Below are 14,108 nucleotides of genomic sequence, written 5' to 3' on the forward strand. Positions count from 1 at the left end.
TGTTACTGTTGAATCGCTAAGCTGTGTCTGACTCTTTTGCGACCCTGTGAACTGTAGCTTGCCAGTCTCCTCTGTCCGTGGAATTTCCCAGGCAAGAATACTGGAGTGGGTTGCTATTTCCTTCTCCAGGGGCTCTTCCCAACCCAGGGATCAAAGCCATGAATCCTGCATTGGCAGGTGGATTCTTTACCACTAAGCCACCAGGGAAACCCTTAGGCACCATACTACATTTTTATTTATAATATTTTATCTGCTAATCCTCCAAACTGTTACATAAATTAGAGATGAAAAAGCTGAGGCAGATAGAGATTAAGCACAAAGTCACACAACCAGCAGATGGTAGAGAGAATATTCCATTCCAGGTCTTTGCGACTTTAAATTCCATAATTCAGCTGATAATACGTGACAGATTTCTTCTTTTTCTCTATCATTTCCTTAAGCACTTGGCTTCTGTAGCAGCCAGTCGGAAGGAACAGAGCCCTTTGGCCACTGAATCACTTTATAAAGTTACTAGTGGCCCTGGATGTGGAAATATGGCAAGCCACTCCAGTACTCTTGCCTAGAAAATCCCATGGATGGAGGAGCCTGGTAGGCTGCAGTCCTTGGGGTCGCTAAGGGTCGGACACAACTGAGCGACTTCACTTTCACTTTTCACTTTCACACATTGGAGAAGGAAATGGCAACCCACTCCAGTGTTCTTGCCTGGAGAATCCCAGGGATGGGGGAGCCTGGTGGGCTTCCGTCTATGGGGTCACACAGAGTCGGACACGACTGAAGCGACTCAGCAGCAGCAGCAGTATTCAGACATTTGTCCTCCTGATGACACCACCAAGCAGAGAAGCACAATGTACAGATGTCAAATAACTAATAACTGTATGGAATTACTCGGTAATTTTTGATCCTGTGAAGAGTTTAAAAACTTTTCAAAGAGGGCATGCTTTCCAGAACAATATTCAGTGCAAACTATATATGGCTTAGATGTTAAGTTTATAGTCATGGGCACAAAGTTTAACGTGACATAACTACCTTTGAATGGTTTCTACTCTGTCCAGTTCGGTGTGAAGTTTTCTTTTCTTCCCAACTCCCACTCCTTGACATCAGCTTAAAGCCTGTTTACCTTGTTAGCTCAGATAAGAGATTTCTGTAATTTGACTCTCATGGACCTGGATCTGAAAGTTCAAATTCCACAGCACCCAAAATGTTTGAAACTTTTTGATTGATGTAGTTGAACTTTTGAACAGGAAAAGATTCCTCCATGGAGCATGTTGACTCAGTTTATTAAGATCAGACTGACTAAATGACACCAACATATAATTGAGCTGGTGGATAATGAGGCCATGCATGTTTATATTCTCTTTCCAGTGCTTGTGATCTCACTCAATGACCTGCAAAAAAAAAAAAAAAAGATCAAATATGAGATGTAACATCTTGTATTACTTTGTGGTAGAGCACATTGTCAGTCCAAGACAACATGGGTTTATTAAGCTCCTACTATAGTTGTATAGACAGTAAAAATAGGAGTGTTTATTACACATTCATAAGAGGTCTTAATGTTAGAAGGTTGTAGGACAATTAAATAAATAACCATTTATAAGACAGACCAAGAAAAGTGTCTTAAAAGGTGCAAAGTTCTGTGAGGATCCAGAAAAGAGATTATAGCTCCCTGGGAGCAGTCTAGGCCCTAAAGGAGAAGTAGTCCTTAGTCCTTGGACAGACAGGTACTGGGAATGAAGCAGGCAACAAGTGATGTTTTAGAGAAAGAAAATATTACTAAACGCACACACAAGTCTGGACAATCCCATGGACAGAGGAACCTGGCAGGCTACAATCCATAGAGTCACAAAGAGTCAGACACAGCTGAAGCAACTGAGCATGCACACATATACCACATTTGGAGCAACAGTGAGAGAGAAGATTGGAACAGTTGATGGGGGTTTATTCTGAAGAATTTAGAGTATGGAACTGGAGACTTCCTGGTGGTACAGTGGATAAGAATCTGCCTGTCTGCCGATGCAGGGGGCACAGGTTCAATTCCTGATCTGGGGAAATTCCACATGCCGCGGAGCAGCTAAACCGTGGTACCACAACTACTGAGCTTGCGTGCTGTGACCACTGGACCCAGCTGCTGCAGCTTCTAAAGCCTGTGGCCCTAGAGCCCGTGCTCTGTGACAAGAGAAGCCACCACAATGAGAGCCCCGTGCACCACAGCAGAGAGTAGCCCCAACTCACCTCACCTGGAGAAAGCCTGCATGCAGCGACAAAGGCCAGCACAATCAGAAAGTTAATTAATCTAAAAGGTAATTGTTAAAAAAAGAATATGGAACTGGGAGTTTGTAATTCAAGAAGCATTACTGATGTAAACTAGTCACATTGATTTTCCTTAGTTATTGGTACCCTAGGGAATATAGACTAACCAACTGCCCCCAGACTCTTTCCACACATGATGTTATTATTTATGTTTACATAGCATTTCATTATATGGATTTCCCAACACTTATTTAACCATTCCACTATTGTTGGACCTATATGGTGTCTCTAATGTTCTGCAATTGCAATAATTTTATAACAATCTTCTTTTGCTAATATTTTCCTTTTTATATTACTTCCATAGGCTAGAATCTTAGATACTGAACTGCTTGGCTAAGACACAGAGCAATTTAAAATTGCTGATACATATCTTAAGGTTAATTTGCTCAAGCATTTGTGTAAAGATACAGTTCTACTTGAGGTTTTAAATTTAGTAGTGTAAAAAGGAGACAACAGACCCAAAATGGAATTACTTATGCTAAACTCCATGCCAGTAAACCAAGACTTAATATTTAACTTAATTGCAGTTTCAACACCCCAGGAATGTAACCTTTAACCAGTCAACCTAGAATTACCTGGTTAGCAGTAGTGAAGTAATCTGCGTATAGGCACTTCCATCCTCCCTTAGGAAGGCAACTTTGCCTGAAACAGTATGTTTTTTGTTAATAATTTTCTTTTTTTCTGCCCCCTTTCTACTTTTAAAAACCTTTCCTTTTCTATAGCTCGGTGGAACCAATTTGACCTTTAAATTTACTCAGTTAAATTTTTTTTTGTTTAATTTTTGCCTGACTGTGTTATGGCTTCCCAGGTGGTGTTAGTGGTAAAGAACCCACCAGCCAGTGCAGCAGATGTAAGAGATTTGGGTTCAATCCCTCGGTCAGGAAGGTCCCCTGGAGGAGGGCATGGCAACCCACTCCAGTCTTCTTGCCTAGAGATTTCCATGGACAAGAGGAACTTGGCGGGCCCCAGTCAATAGGGTCGCAAAGAGTTAGACATGACTGAAGTGACTTAGCACACCCACACACATGCCATATAGGTGCTGCTAAGCCTCTGATAAACATAACTCCATGAAAGACTATTCCTTTAAAAAGAAAAATTTACTCTCAGTAAAAGAACTTTAATAAGCTTGACTAAATATTTAGAAAGCATATTGTGTTGAGTGAAACTTTGTGTATAATAAATAATGAGAGTAATAGAAGATCATTTTGCATGACTGGTCTGTTATTGTCTCAAGGAACACATGTAAAGAAAAATTCTTTTAATTACTTCCTCAAATAAGCCAACACAATGGGGAAAGTGGAAGAAATGTCCCGTAAACCTTGTGAAAAGGGAACCAGAAAACTTACCATGTAAACTTGGAGAAATGACAACATTAGAAAACAAAACTACAAAAGAGAACACTTTCCAGAATAATCTAAGATGCACAAAACAAATAATCTCTAGAGTCGGAGCTTTATCCAGTCTGCACAGAGATAAGTGGAATATTTGACCTTCACCATGATTAACAAGTCTTTCTTTGAAATTGTGTTGGTTCTGTTGGCTTCTTCTACTGTTTGCTCCCAAGAGCTGAAACTGGTTCTTTGCCAGCAAAGGAGAGTGAACCAAGAGAGTTTAAAACTTTTGAATAAACTGCAGACTTTGTCGATTCAGCAGTGTCTACCACACAGGAAAAGCTTTCTGTTTCCCCAGAAGTCTGTGAATCCTCACCAGTATCAGAAAGGACAAGTACTGGCCATTCTTCATGAGATGCTTCAACAGATCTTCAACCTCTTCAGGGCAATTGTATCTCTGGATGGTTGGGAGGAAAGTCACACAGAAAAGTTCCTTGTTGAACTTCATCAACAGCTGGAATACCTAGAAGCACTCATGAGACTGCAAGCAAAGCAGAAAAGTGACACCTTGGGCAGTAAGAACCTTAGATTACAGGTTAAAATGTATTTCCAAAGGATCCATGATTACCTGGAAAGCCAGGACTATAGCAGCTGTGCCTGGACCATTGTCCAAGTAGAAATCAACCGGTGTCTGTTCTTGGTGTTCCGACTCACAAGAAAGCTGAGTGAACAGGGCATGGAAACTTGAACCATGTGAAGGAAGAGCCAACTGCAAGCTTTAAAAGCGTAGCACGGAGGGGTAGTAGGATTTATGCAGGCACTATTCTGTTTTAAAGTAGTACTATTCTTTGGTTTTGTGTGTGTGTATATGTATATATATCTTTGCTTTAAAGATGATGCCCATTGACTACAGTTGTTTTTATTTTGTAATGTCACTTTGTATTTTCTGTCCATCTGAAATTTTTATGAGTTGAAATGATTCATTAATATTTCATAATTGTTCTTCAAATTGATATATTTTCATAAAAACTGGCCAAGTAGACATAATGAACTTTATCTTCACTGTAATACTTTGCTTATCATTGAATATCCATCCCAGTGATTTCTTTTTTTTAATTAATTTGTATTGGAGTATAATTGCTTTAAAATGTTGTGTTAGCTTCTGCTGTACAGCAAAGTGAATCAACCATATGTATACAAATATTCCCTCTTTTTTGGATTTCCTTCCCATTTAGGTCACCACAGAGCATTGTGTAGAGTTCCCTGTGCTATATAGCAGGTTCTTATTAGTTATCTATTTTATACATGAAATTGAAAGTGTTAATTGCTCAGTCATGTCCGAATCTTTGCAACCCCATGGACTGTAGCCCACCAAGCTCCTTTGTCCATGGAATTCTCCAAGCAAGAATATTGGAGTGGGTAGCCATTCCCTTCTCCAGGGGATCTTCCTGACCCAGGGATTGAACCCAGGTCTCCTGCATTGTAGGCATATTCTTTACCATCTGATCCACCTCCCTTTCCCTGTTGGTATCCATATATTTATTCTCTGTGTCTGTTGTGCAAATAACTTCATCTGTATCATTTTCTAGATTCCACATATAGGTGGTCTTATATAATATTTGTCTTTCTGACTTACTCCACTCTGTATGACAGTCTCTAGGTCCATCTATGTCTCCGCAAGTGGCACAATTTCATTCCTTTTTCTAGCTGAGTAATATTATATAATTATATATATTTAATGGAATATTATCCTCTTTACCCATTCCTTTGCTGATGGATAGTTAAGTTGCTTCTATGTCCTGCTGTTGTAAATAGTGCTACAGTGAACATTGGGGTGCATGTATTTTTTGAATTATAGTTTTCTCCAGTTATAGGCCCAGGAGTGGGATTGCCAAGCCATATAGTAATTCTATTTTTAATTTTTGAAGGCACTTCCATACTGTTCTCCATAGTCTCTGTGTCAGCCTACACCCCACCAGCAGTGTAAAAGATTTCTCTTTTCTCCACTCTCTGTCTAGGATTCATTATTGGTAGGTTTTTTGATGATGGCTAGTCGGACAGGTATGAGGTGATACCACACTGTAGTTTTGATTCCTCTACTTAGTGAATGTTGAGCATCTTTCCATGTGTTTGTTAGCCATCTGTATGTCTTTGTTAGCCATCTGTATGTCTTCACTCATGTTTTGATTGGGTTTTTTTTTTTTAATACTGAGCTGCATGAGCTGTTTGTATATTTTCAAGATTAATACCTTGTCATTTGCTTCATTTGTAAATACTTTCTCCCATTCTGAGTGCTGTCCAGTGATTTCTTTATTTGCCAGAAATTGATAGCAACAATGAGAAATATTAGGAATAGTTTATATTGCAAGTTCTGAAAATAACGTCACACACTGAACATTTATTACAGGCAACACAGTAGAAGTAAGGCCAAAGGACATGAATAAGCAGTTTGCAGAGGAAAAAATAAATGCATGAAACGAGGTTCAACCTCCCACGTAACAATAAAAAATAGAAATTAAAAGTGAATAATATGCCATTTATAACCTATCAGATAGATCAGACTGTAGAATTCAATTTTTAAAGCACTATCATGGAGACTTTGGAGGAGGGATGCTCTTATAATTTGCCAGAGCACCAGAAATTGGCACAATCACTGTGGAGGCAAATTGGTGAACTCCGTTAAAATCACAGATGCATGTATACCTTTATTCATCAAGTGCAGATCTTCAGTGTGTCCTGTAAAAACACTCACATCCATGTGAAGTGACTTACATACAGCGTTATTCATTACAACATTATATATAATAGCAAAAGACAGGAAAACACCCAAATCCTTCCAGTTAGAAACAGTGAAGACATATTCACACAAAGGAAAACTATTCAGCTGGAGGAAAGAATGAGGTGCTGTTACCATACTGGGAAAAAAAAAAACAAAAATAGGCAAGATGCAGACTGTATATAAAATGCTGAATTTGAGATTAAAATGTAATACAAATTTTTTATATTTGACCTTACTTATGTATGAACAAATCAAGAATATACAAGCAATAAATTACAATGATGACAACCTGTATTTTGTGGAGTGGGTTGGGGAGAGAAACTCAGGGAGGAGGGCAGGGTAGAAGAGGCTTTACCACATATTTTTATATTTTGATTTTCAGTCGTTTGAAAGGTACAAATTAAAATAATAAAATATATCTAACAAGTCACAGTTATCAGAAATACACATGGAGAGGAGTCTTGTTGGTGAAAGGAAGTGTTAGGTGAGGGCTAGAAGAAACGGGAGTGAGCCAGCCTCCCCTTGGGTTGGCCCAGAGAAGGGCTGGGTGGGAGGAGAGCTGGAAAGAAGGGTACCAATGCCGAAGGAGAGGAGATGCTGATGAGGAAGGGGTTCCAGCTCTTCCACCCAGGAGCTCCCCAAAATCATCATGGAACAAGTGTGAGGCTGGAGCAACTGACGGTCACTAAGGCTTGGTGACTTTCCCACAGTCATCAGTGTGAGACGCATAGCTGTGGTCCAGAAATTTGGTGCTCTTTCTATCACTTTATGTCATGCTCTGCTTCAGGTTCATTGTATAATTCTAGTTAAATGTCATCACTGGCTATAAAAGCTTGTAAAAGCTTTTCAGTTTAATTAATGTGTGTTAACTGTCGGCCAGTGCTTCCAGATTTGGCTTGAAAGGAACGAGGAAGAACCAAATAGGATCCTGAGACCTAGGCAGGGTCAACTGCAGCAGTGGCAGAGGGCGAGGAAGCAGAGGCTGGGCAGTCAGAGGAAGTCTGTCAGCTTCACATTTCAGCCCAGGTACCTTCAAGTTCATGCAGAGATAGGGAAGTGGAGAAAGAAGTATTTATCAATTCAACTGTGCTTTCAGGTTATTTGCTTCTCGTTTCTATAGCATTTTTGTTGTTTTCTTTAAACCAGGAACTTTTTCAAAACCAAATCTATTAGTTAACATGTTATTCAGTTCTCCAGTTAATCTTGCAAGGTAGTTTCTGATACTATCTTCTTTCCTCAAGTGAGGAGAACAAGACTTTAAAAAGTCAAGTATGTAACTGACTCAAAGTAATGTAGCAAGCCACGGAGTGAGCAAATGCCAGAGCAAAGATTGCCTCTCAAGTCTGCCTGACTCAAAAGCCTGCATTGTATTCTAGGCACTACAGACATGAGCAGCAGTGTATAATATTACTTGCAAATATAATGATGACAATAATGATAATAATTTGCTTTTGGATTTCCTTATTCAAGTTTCCATACTCTCACAATATTGAATTACTTGATTACAGTGTATCTTCACCCCCAGACATTTCTTTCCTCATGGCACCCCACTCCAGTACTGTTGCCTGGAAAATCCCATGGATGGAGGAGCCTGGAAGGCTGCAGTCCGTGGGGTCGTGAAGAGTCAGACACCACTGAGCAACTTCAGTTTCACTTTTCACTTCCACGCATTGGAGACGGAAATGGCAACCCACTCCAGTGTTCATGCCTGGAGAATCCCAGGGACGGGGGAGCCTGGTGGGCTGCCGTCTATGGGGTCGCACAGAGTCGGACACGACTGAAGCGACTTAGCAGCAAGGTGAACAGGACACTTCTCCATGTGGAAGCTGCCAAGTGGAAACTTACAGCAGATAATATTTAGAAGCTAAAACCAATACTTTACATACTAATGTTTCCCCAGACATTTAGCTTAAGTCAACATCCTGCTTGTATAACTGCCTCAACTGCCTAATACAGACTAAAAAATTGCTTGCTTTTAAATATGTGTACCATTTTAAAACTTTAAATCCGAAGTTCTAAGTTTAGAGATATTGAGAAAGAGAAATACTTTAAAAAAACTAGATACCCTTCTAGCAATACATGAGTGAGCTCAGAGTAAAGGTAAGTTCATTCATTCAGTGAGTCATCTGAATTATCATTGTTACCTCTACATGTCCTGAGCTAAATAGATTACTAAATCAAATAAAAATAGGTTACAAAGTAATAAGTACAGTATCATATTTTTTATAAATATGTGTGAAAAATGTCTGAAAAGAAATTAAAATGTTCATAGCAGTGCCATCTGGGTGATAGAATTTCCATTCTCTTATATTTTTGAGAGAATTAAATAGTTCTGTCATAAATATGGATTCATTTTAGATCCAGGACAAATAAAGTTATTTTATTTTTGAGATTTAGACAAAGAACAAATAGGAATTTCCCAGGTTGTCCAGCCACTCCAGTACTCTTGCCTAGAAAATCCCATTGATGGAGGAGCCTGGTAGGCTGCAGTCCATGGGGTCGCTAAGGGTCGGACATGACTGAGCGACTTCGCTTTCACTTTTCACTTTACACTTTCACACATTGGAGAAGGAAATGGCAACCCACTCCAGTGTTCTTGCCTGGAGAATCCCAGGGACAGGGGAGCCTGGTGGGCTTCCGTCTATGGGGTCACACAGAGTCGAACACGACTGAAGTGACTTAGCAGCAGCAGTAGCAGCAGCAGGTTGTCCAGTAGTTAGGACTCTGCACTACCACTGCAGGGGGTATGAGTTCAGTCCCTAATTGGGGAACTAAGGAGACTAAGATCCAAAATGCCGTTGGTGTGGCAAGAAGATAAGTTAATTAGTTAATTAAAATAATTAAATTTAAAAAAAGAAGTTGGCCCCTTGTAGAGATTTGGCTTAGAATACTTATCACATGCAGTAAATTAAACACCACCTCCAGCACATCAGAATCATTTGAAGGACTTGTTAAAATGCAGATCACATGGCTCCATCCACAATGTTTCTGATCCAGTAGGTCTGTGGTGGAGACTGAGTATTGGCATTTCTAACAATTTCTAGATGAAGCTGATGCTGTTGATCCTGTGACTGCACATTATTAACCACATTCCTATTTCTTGATGGCCGTGGTAGACTTTTAACAGATGAAGGCATGTTCTTGAAATTCCTGACCTCACGTTTTCCCGCAGTACCTGGAGAGAAGTGAGCATCCTATAGATGGTAAGGTAGTTGGTAGATGGTAGTTGGTAAGGATGGTTTTTTTGTCATTACCTTTTCACAGCAGCAGATTAGATAGTCTTTTTCTCTCTTAAAGAAGCCGTATATAGAGACTTCAGTACCCCAGTTACACCCCATAGCAATAACTGCCTTTTAAGAAAAATGGTCCAAACCAAATTTCTTTCTTAAGAGTTTCTGATTCTCATGCCTGTGGTTGAGTGAAATAAAAACGACAAGTATAGTACTCACTACAGTTGGACAAAGAATATGCTGTAACAAAAGAAACCAAACTTCTAACAGATAGAGGATTCCAAGGTGAAAGATGGCAAGTGATTCAGTAATCTCTGTTGAGGTATGTAGATATTTGGTAAATAGAGATTTGGGGTTCATTCCTGGAATTGCTTTTGGCATTTAGCCCAAGTTTTCTCTCCCTTCCTGAGATTGGCCTGTATTCAGTGACTGGTTGATGTAGAGGTATAAAGGATCAGACCCCTCACTTCACCTCTGAAGGGTCATCTCACCTTCAGAGCCCCTCACTGTAATTGGCCAAGGCCACTTTGTGACTGCATGGCAACTCAGCATTCCCTGTCTCTATCCTAGTTTTTCTTCCCTGAGGTGTTGCTCCCATAGTACTCCCTAGTAAACTCCTTGCATGGTAAATTGTGTCTCAGTCTGCTTTCTCAGCACGTGACCTCCAATGGCATAGCATATAGAACTTCCCTTTAGGAAGGGTCCCATAGGAAACCCAAACTCACATTCTGTTTCCTTGACTTGGTGCATATTCTTTACCTAATATGTGTTAATGTCTCATTCTTGCTATTCATGACTCACTTAAAACTTTTTCCTTCACTGAAAGCCCTTATAGTCTGATTTCTCTGAATCTATCTGTGCCCCTCCAGATCACAACTTTTACCGTGTCCCAAACTACATTGTAGTGTAATCAGTTACTTCTCTTTCTTCCAACTGGAGTGTGAGCAATTAACGCTTCACAGTATGTAAATGAAATCTTATCTCTTTACCTGAGCGCATAAGAGGGTCAATCTATATACTGAATAGATGAAGAAGTTTAAAATATAGTATTAAAAGAAATAAGGAATATATCAATACCATATTGTCATGGGAAGTTCTATATGTAAGGGGATTCTGTCTAGAGATAAAACTCAGCGGTGAAGAATCTGCCTGCAATGCAGGAGACCCAGGTTCGATCCCTGGTCAGGAAGTCCCCTGGAGGAAGGCATAGCAACCCACTTCAGTACTCTTGCCTGGAGAATCCCATGGACAGAGGAGCCTGGCAGGCTGTAGTCCATAAGGTTGCACAGAGTTGGACACAACTGAAGTGACTCAGCAGCAGCAGCTAAGGGGTAAAGTTTTTCATTTTTCTTTTTCAATTTCTCTACTTTTCCTAAATGGGATATTGGATAAACTGCTTCTTGGAGTAAGAAGTGAAGTATCTTATCTTTCTCTGATGAAAGGGTTGTTTCTGTCTTTGTATATTTAGGGCACAGTAAAATAATGGCACAATATGTAAGGCAGAAATCTGGGTAGGAGCCTCTCTTCTGATTGCTCTGGTCTTCTTAGGCAATCCTTTTCTGAATTCACCCTTTGTGGGCCTTTGGCCCCATCAGTCTGGTGATGGTTAGTCATGCTTTCAATTGCCAAGTAATATAGAAACTGCAAGGAGATCCAACCAGTCCATTCTAAAGGAGATCAACCCTGGGTGTTCATTGGAAGGACTGGTGCTAAAGCTGAAACTCCAATACTTTGGCCACCTCATGCGACGAGTTGACTCACTGGAAAAGAGTCTGATGCTGGTAGGGATTGGGGTTAGGAGGAGACGGGGATGACAGAGAATGAGATGGCTGGATGGCATCATCGACTTGATGGACATGAGTTTGAGTGAACTCTGGGAGTTGGTGATGGACAGGGAGGCCTGGCGTGCTGAGATTCATGGGGTCGCAAAGAGTCGGACACGACTGAGTGACTGAACTGAACTGAATATAGAAACCACTGGTACCAGCTTGAAATTATTGTTCAGTTTATAGAAGGTTTAATATGTTGGAAAAATTATGAAAACAATACATGCAAATGGTGTAAATGGCTCAATTTTATAGTTGTGTAACACTTTTTCCCGTTGTTTTCAAAAGCTAGCTTATTATTGTCCAAAATAGGGGGCTACTGGATCAGTTTTTCTGCCAACTATTAGTGAAGACTTGATGGTAATTTTCATCATCTCTTTGGATTGTATACTTAAACATTATGGGTGGATAGGAAATAGCCACCATGGGAAATAGATGGAAAAACAGTGGAAACAGTGTCAGACTTTATTTTTTTGGGCTCCAAAATCACTGCAGATGCTGATTGCAGCCATGAAATTAAAAGACGCTTGCTCCTTGGAAGGAAAGTTATGACCAACCTTGATAGTATATTAAAAAGCAGAGACATTACTTTGCCAACCAAGGTCCGTCTAGTCAAGGCAATGGTTTTTCCCGTGGTCATGTATGGATGTGAGAGTTGGACTGTGAAGAAAGCTGATCGCCGAAGAGTCGATGCTTTTGAACTGTGGTGATGGAGAAGACTCTTGAGACTCCCTTATACTGCAAGGAGATCCAACCAGTCCATTCTAAAGGAGATCAATCCTGGATGTTCATTGGAGGGACTGACGCTGAAGCTGAAACTGCAATACTTTGGCCACCTCATGCGGCGAGTTGACTCACTGGAAAAGACTCTGATGCTGGGAAAGGTTGGGGGCGGGAGGAGAAGGGGACGACGGAGAATGAGATGGCTGGATGGCATCACCGACTCTGTGGACATGAGTTTGAGTGAACTCTGGGAGTTGGTGAGGGACAGGGAGGCCTGGCGTGCTGTGATTCATGGGGTCGCGGAGAGTCAGATACGACTGAGCGACTGAACTGAACTGAACTGAATGAGTATTTAGAGACAAATAGCCAGAGTCACATTACAAGTATGCAGGGAAAGGATCATAACGCGAAAACAGCCCCATGGATTTTCATTAAATGGAAGAGGAATCCAGTTTCTTCGAAGTATGGAAACCTGTTCAGCTAAGTTCTCATCACTGAAGGAGGAGATTATGTACTCTTGGTAAGGGTGGAGCAAGGTTTGAGTAAAGCAAAAGGCAGGTTCCCTTGACTCATAATTCATGTGACTTTTTCTGTGTATGAGAGTTAAGTGCACGTTGTTTTAGTAAAATTTATTCCAAGTTAAGTTTCAGTATAAGCATTGTACTAAACAAGGCATAGATCCCTGGGGAAATTTATTTATTTGTTCTCAATATCACATTCATTTGGTTTCATGTCAGATGAACAAGGTGATCATAAATCTGATCAAAACAGTTAATTTGAGAGCATTAAGAACCGAAGTCTTAGCTAATATCTTCTTATCTTTTAAAGTAATATCTTCTTATCTTTTCTCGTTGCTTGGGAGGGAGGAACTGGTGGAGTAGAAAAAGGACAGATGGAACTGTGAAAGAAATAAGCATAGTTCCAGAGCAAATTGTGTAGTTACAGGAAAAATACCTTAAAGGACCCATTTATGTCTAGTAGGAAGACCAGAGTTCTCTTCAAGAAAATTAGAGATACCGAGGGAACATTTCATGGAAAGATGCGTTCAATAAAGGACAAAAATGTTATGGACCAACAGAAGCAGAAGATATTAAGAAGAGGTGGCAAGAATACACAGAAAAACTGTACAAAAAAGATCTTCACAACCCAGATAATCACAATGGTGTGATCACTCACCTAGAGCCAGACATCCTGGAATGTGAAGTCAAGTGCACCTTAGGAAGCATCACTACAGATAAAGCTAGTGGAGGTGATGGAATTCCAGTTGAGCTATTTCAGTCCTAAAAGATGATGCTGTGAAAGTGCTGCACGCAATGTGTCAGCAAATTTGGAAAACACAGCAGTGGCCACAGGACTGGAAAAGGTCAATTTTCATTCCAATCCCAAAGAAAGGCAATGCCAAAGCCTTTGATTGTGTGGATCACAATAAACTGTGGAAAATTCTGAAGGAGATGGGAATACCAGACCACGTGACCTGCCTTTTGAGAAACCTGTATGCAGGTCAGGAAGCAACATTTAGAACTGGGCGTGGAACAAAGGACTGGTTCCAAATAGGAAAAGGAGTACGTCAAGGTTGTATATTGTCACCCTGCTTATTTAACTTATATGCAGAGTACATCATGAGGACGCTGGGCTGGAAGAAGCACAAGCTGGAATCAAGATTGCTGGGAGAAATATCAATAACCTCAGGTATGCAGATGACAACAACCTTGTGGCAGAAAGTGAAGAAGAACTAAAGAGCCTCTTGATGAAAGTGAAAGAGGAGTGAAAATGTTGGCTTAAAGCTCAACATTCAGAAAAGTAAGATCATGGCATCCGGTCCCATCACTTCATGGCAAATAGATGGGGAAACAGTGGACACAGTGGCTGACTTTATTTTGGGGGGCTCCAAAATCACTGCAGATGGTGATTG

At 40.4% G+C, this 14,108-nt stretch overlaps 1 protein-coding gene and 1 long non-coding RNA gene across 2 annotated transcripts in view; both read left to right on the plus strand.

Annotated features, from left to right (window-relative positions):
• Nucleotides 1-14,108, plus strand: part of LOC148777284 (uncharacterized) — a 94,908-nt gene that overhangs the window by 58,937 nt on the left and 21,863 nt on the right. The gene's annotated exons all lie outside the window — the stretch shown is intronic.
• IFNE (interferon epsilon) lies at nucleotides 3,805-4,429 on the plus strand. Its single transcript, XM_055428145.1, has one exon. The coding sequence runs from the start codon at nucleotides 3,805-3,807 to the stop codon at nucleotides 4,384-4,386; it is 582 nt and encodes a 193-aa protein (XP_055284120.1). The 3' UTR covers nucleotides 4,387-4,429.

Source organism: Moschus berezovskii, chromosome 7, assembly GCF_049115385.1.
Source record: "Moschus berezovskii isolate FMDL1 chromosome 7, NW_MosBer_1.0, whole genome shotgun sequence".
NCBI classification, from domain to species: domain Eukaryota; kingdom Metazoa; phylum Chordata; class Mammalia; order Artiodactyla; family Moschidae; genus Moschus; species Moschus berezovskii.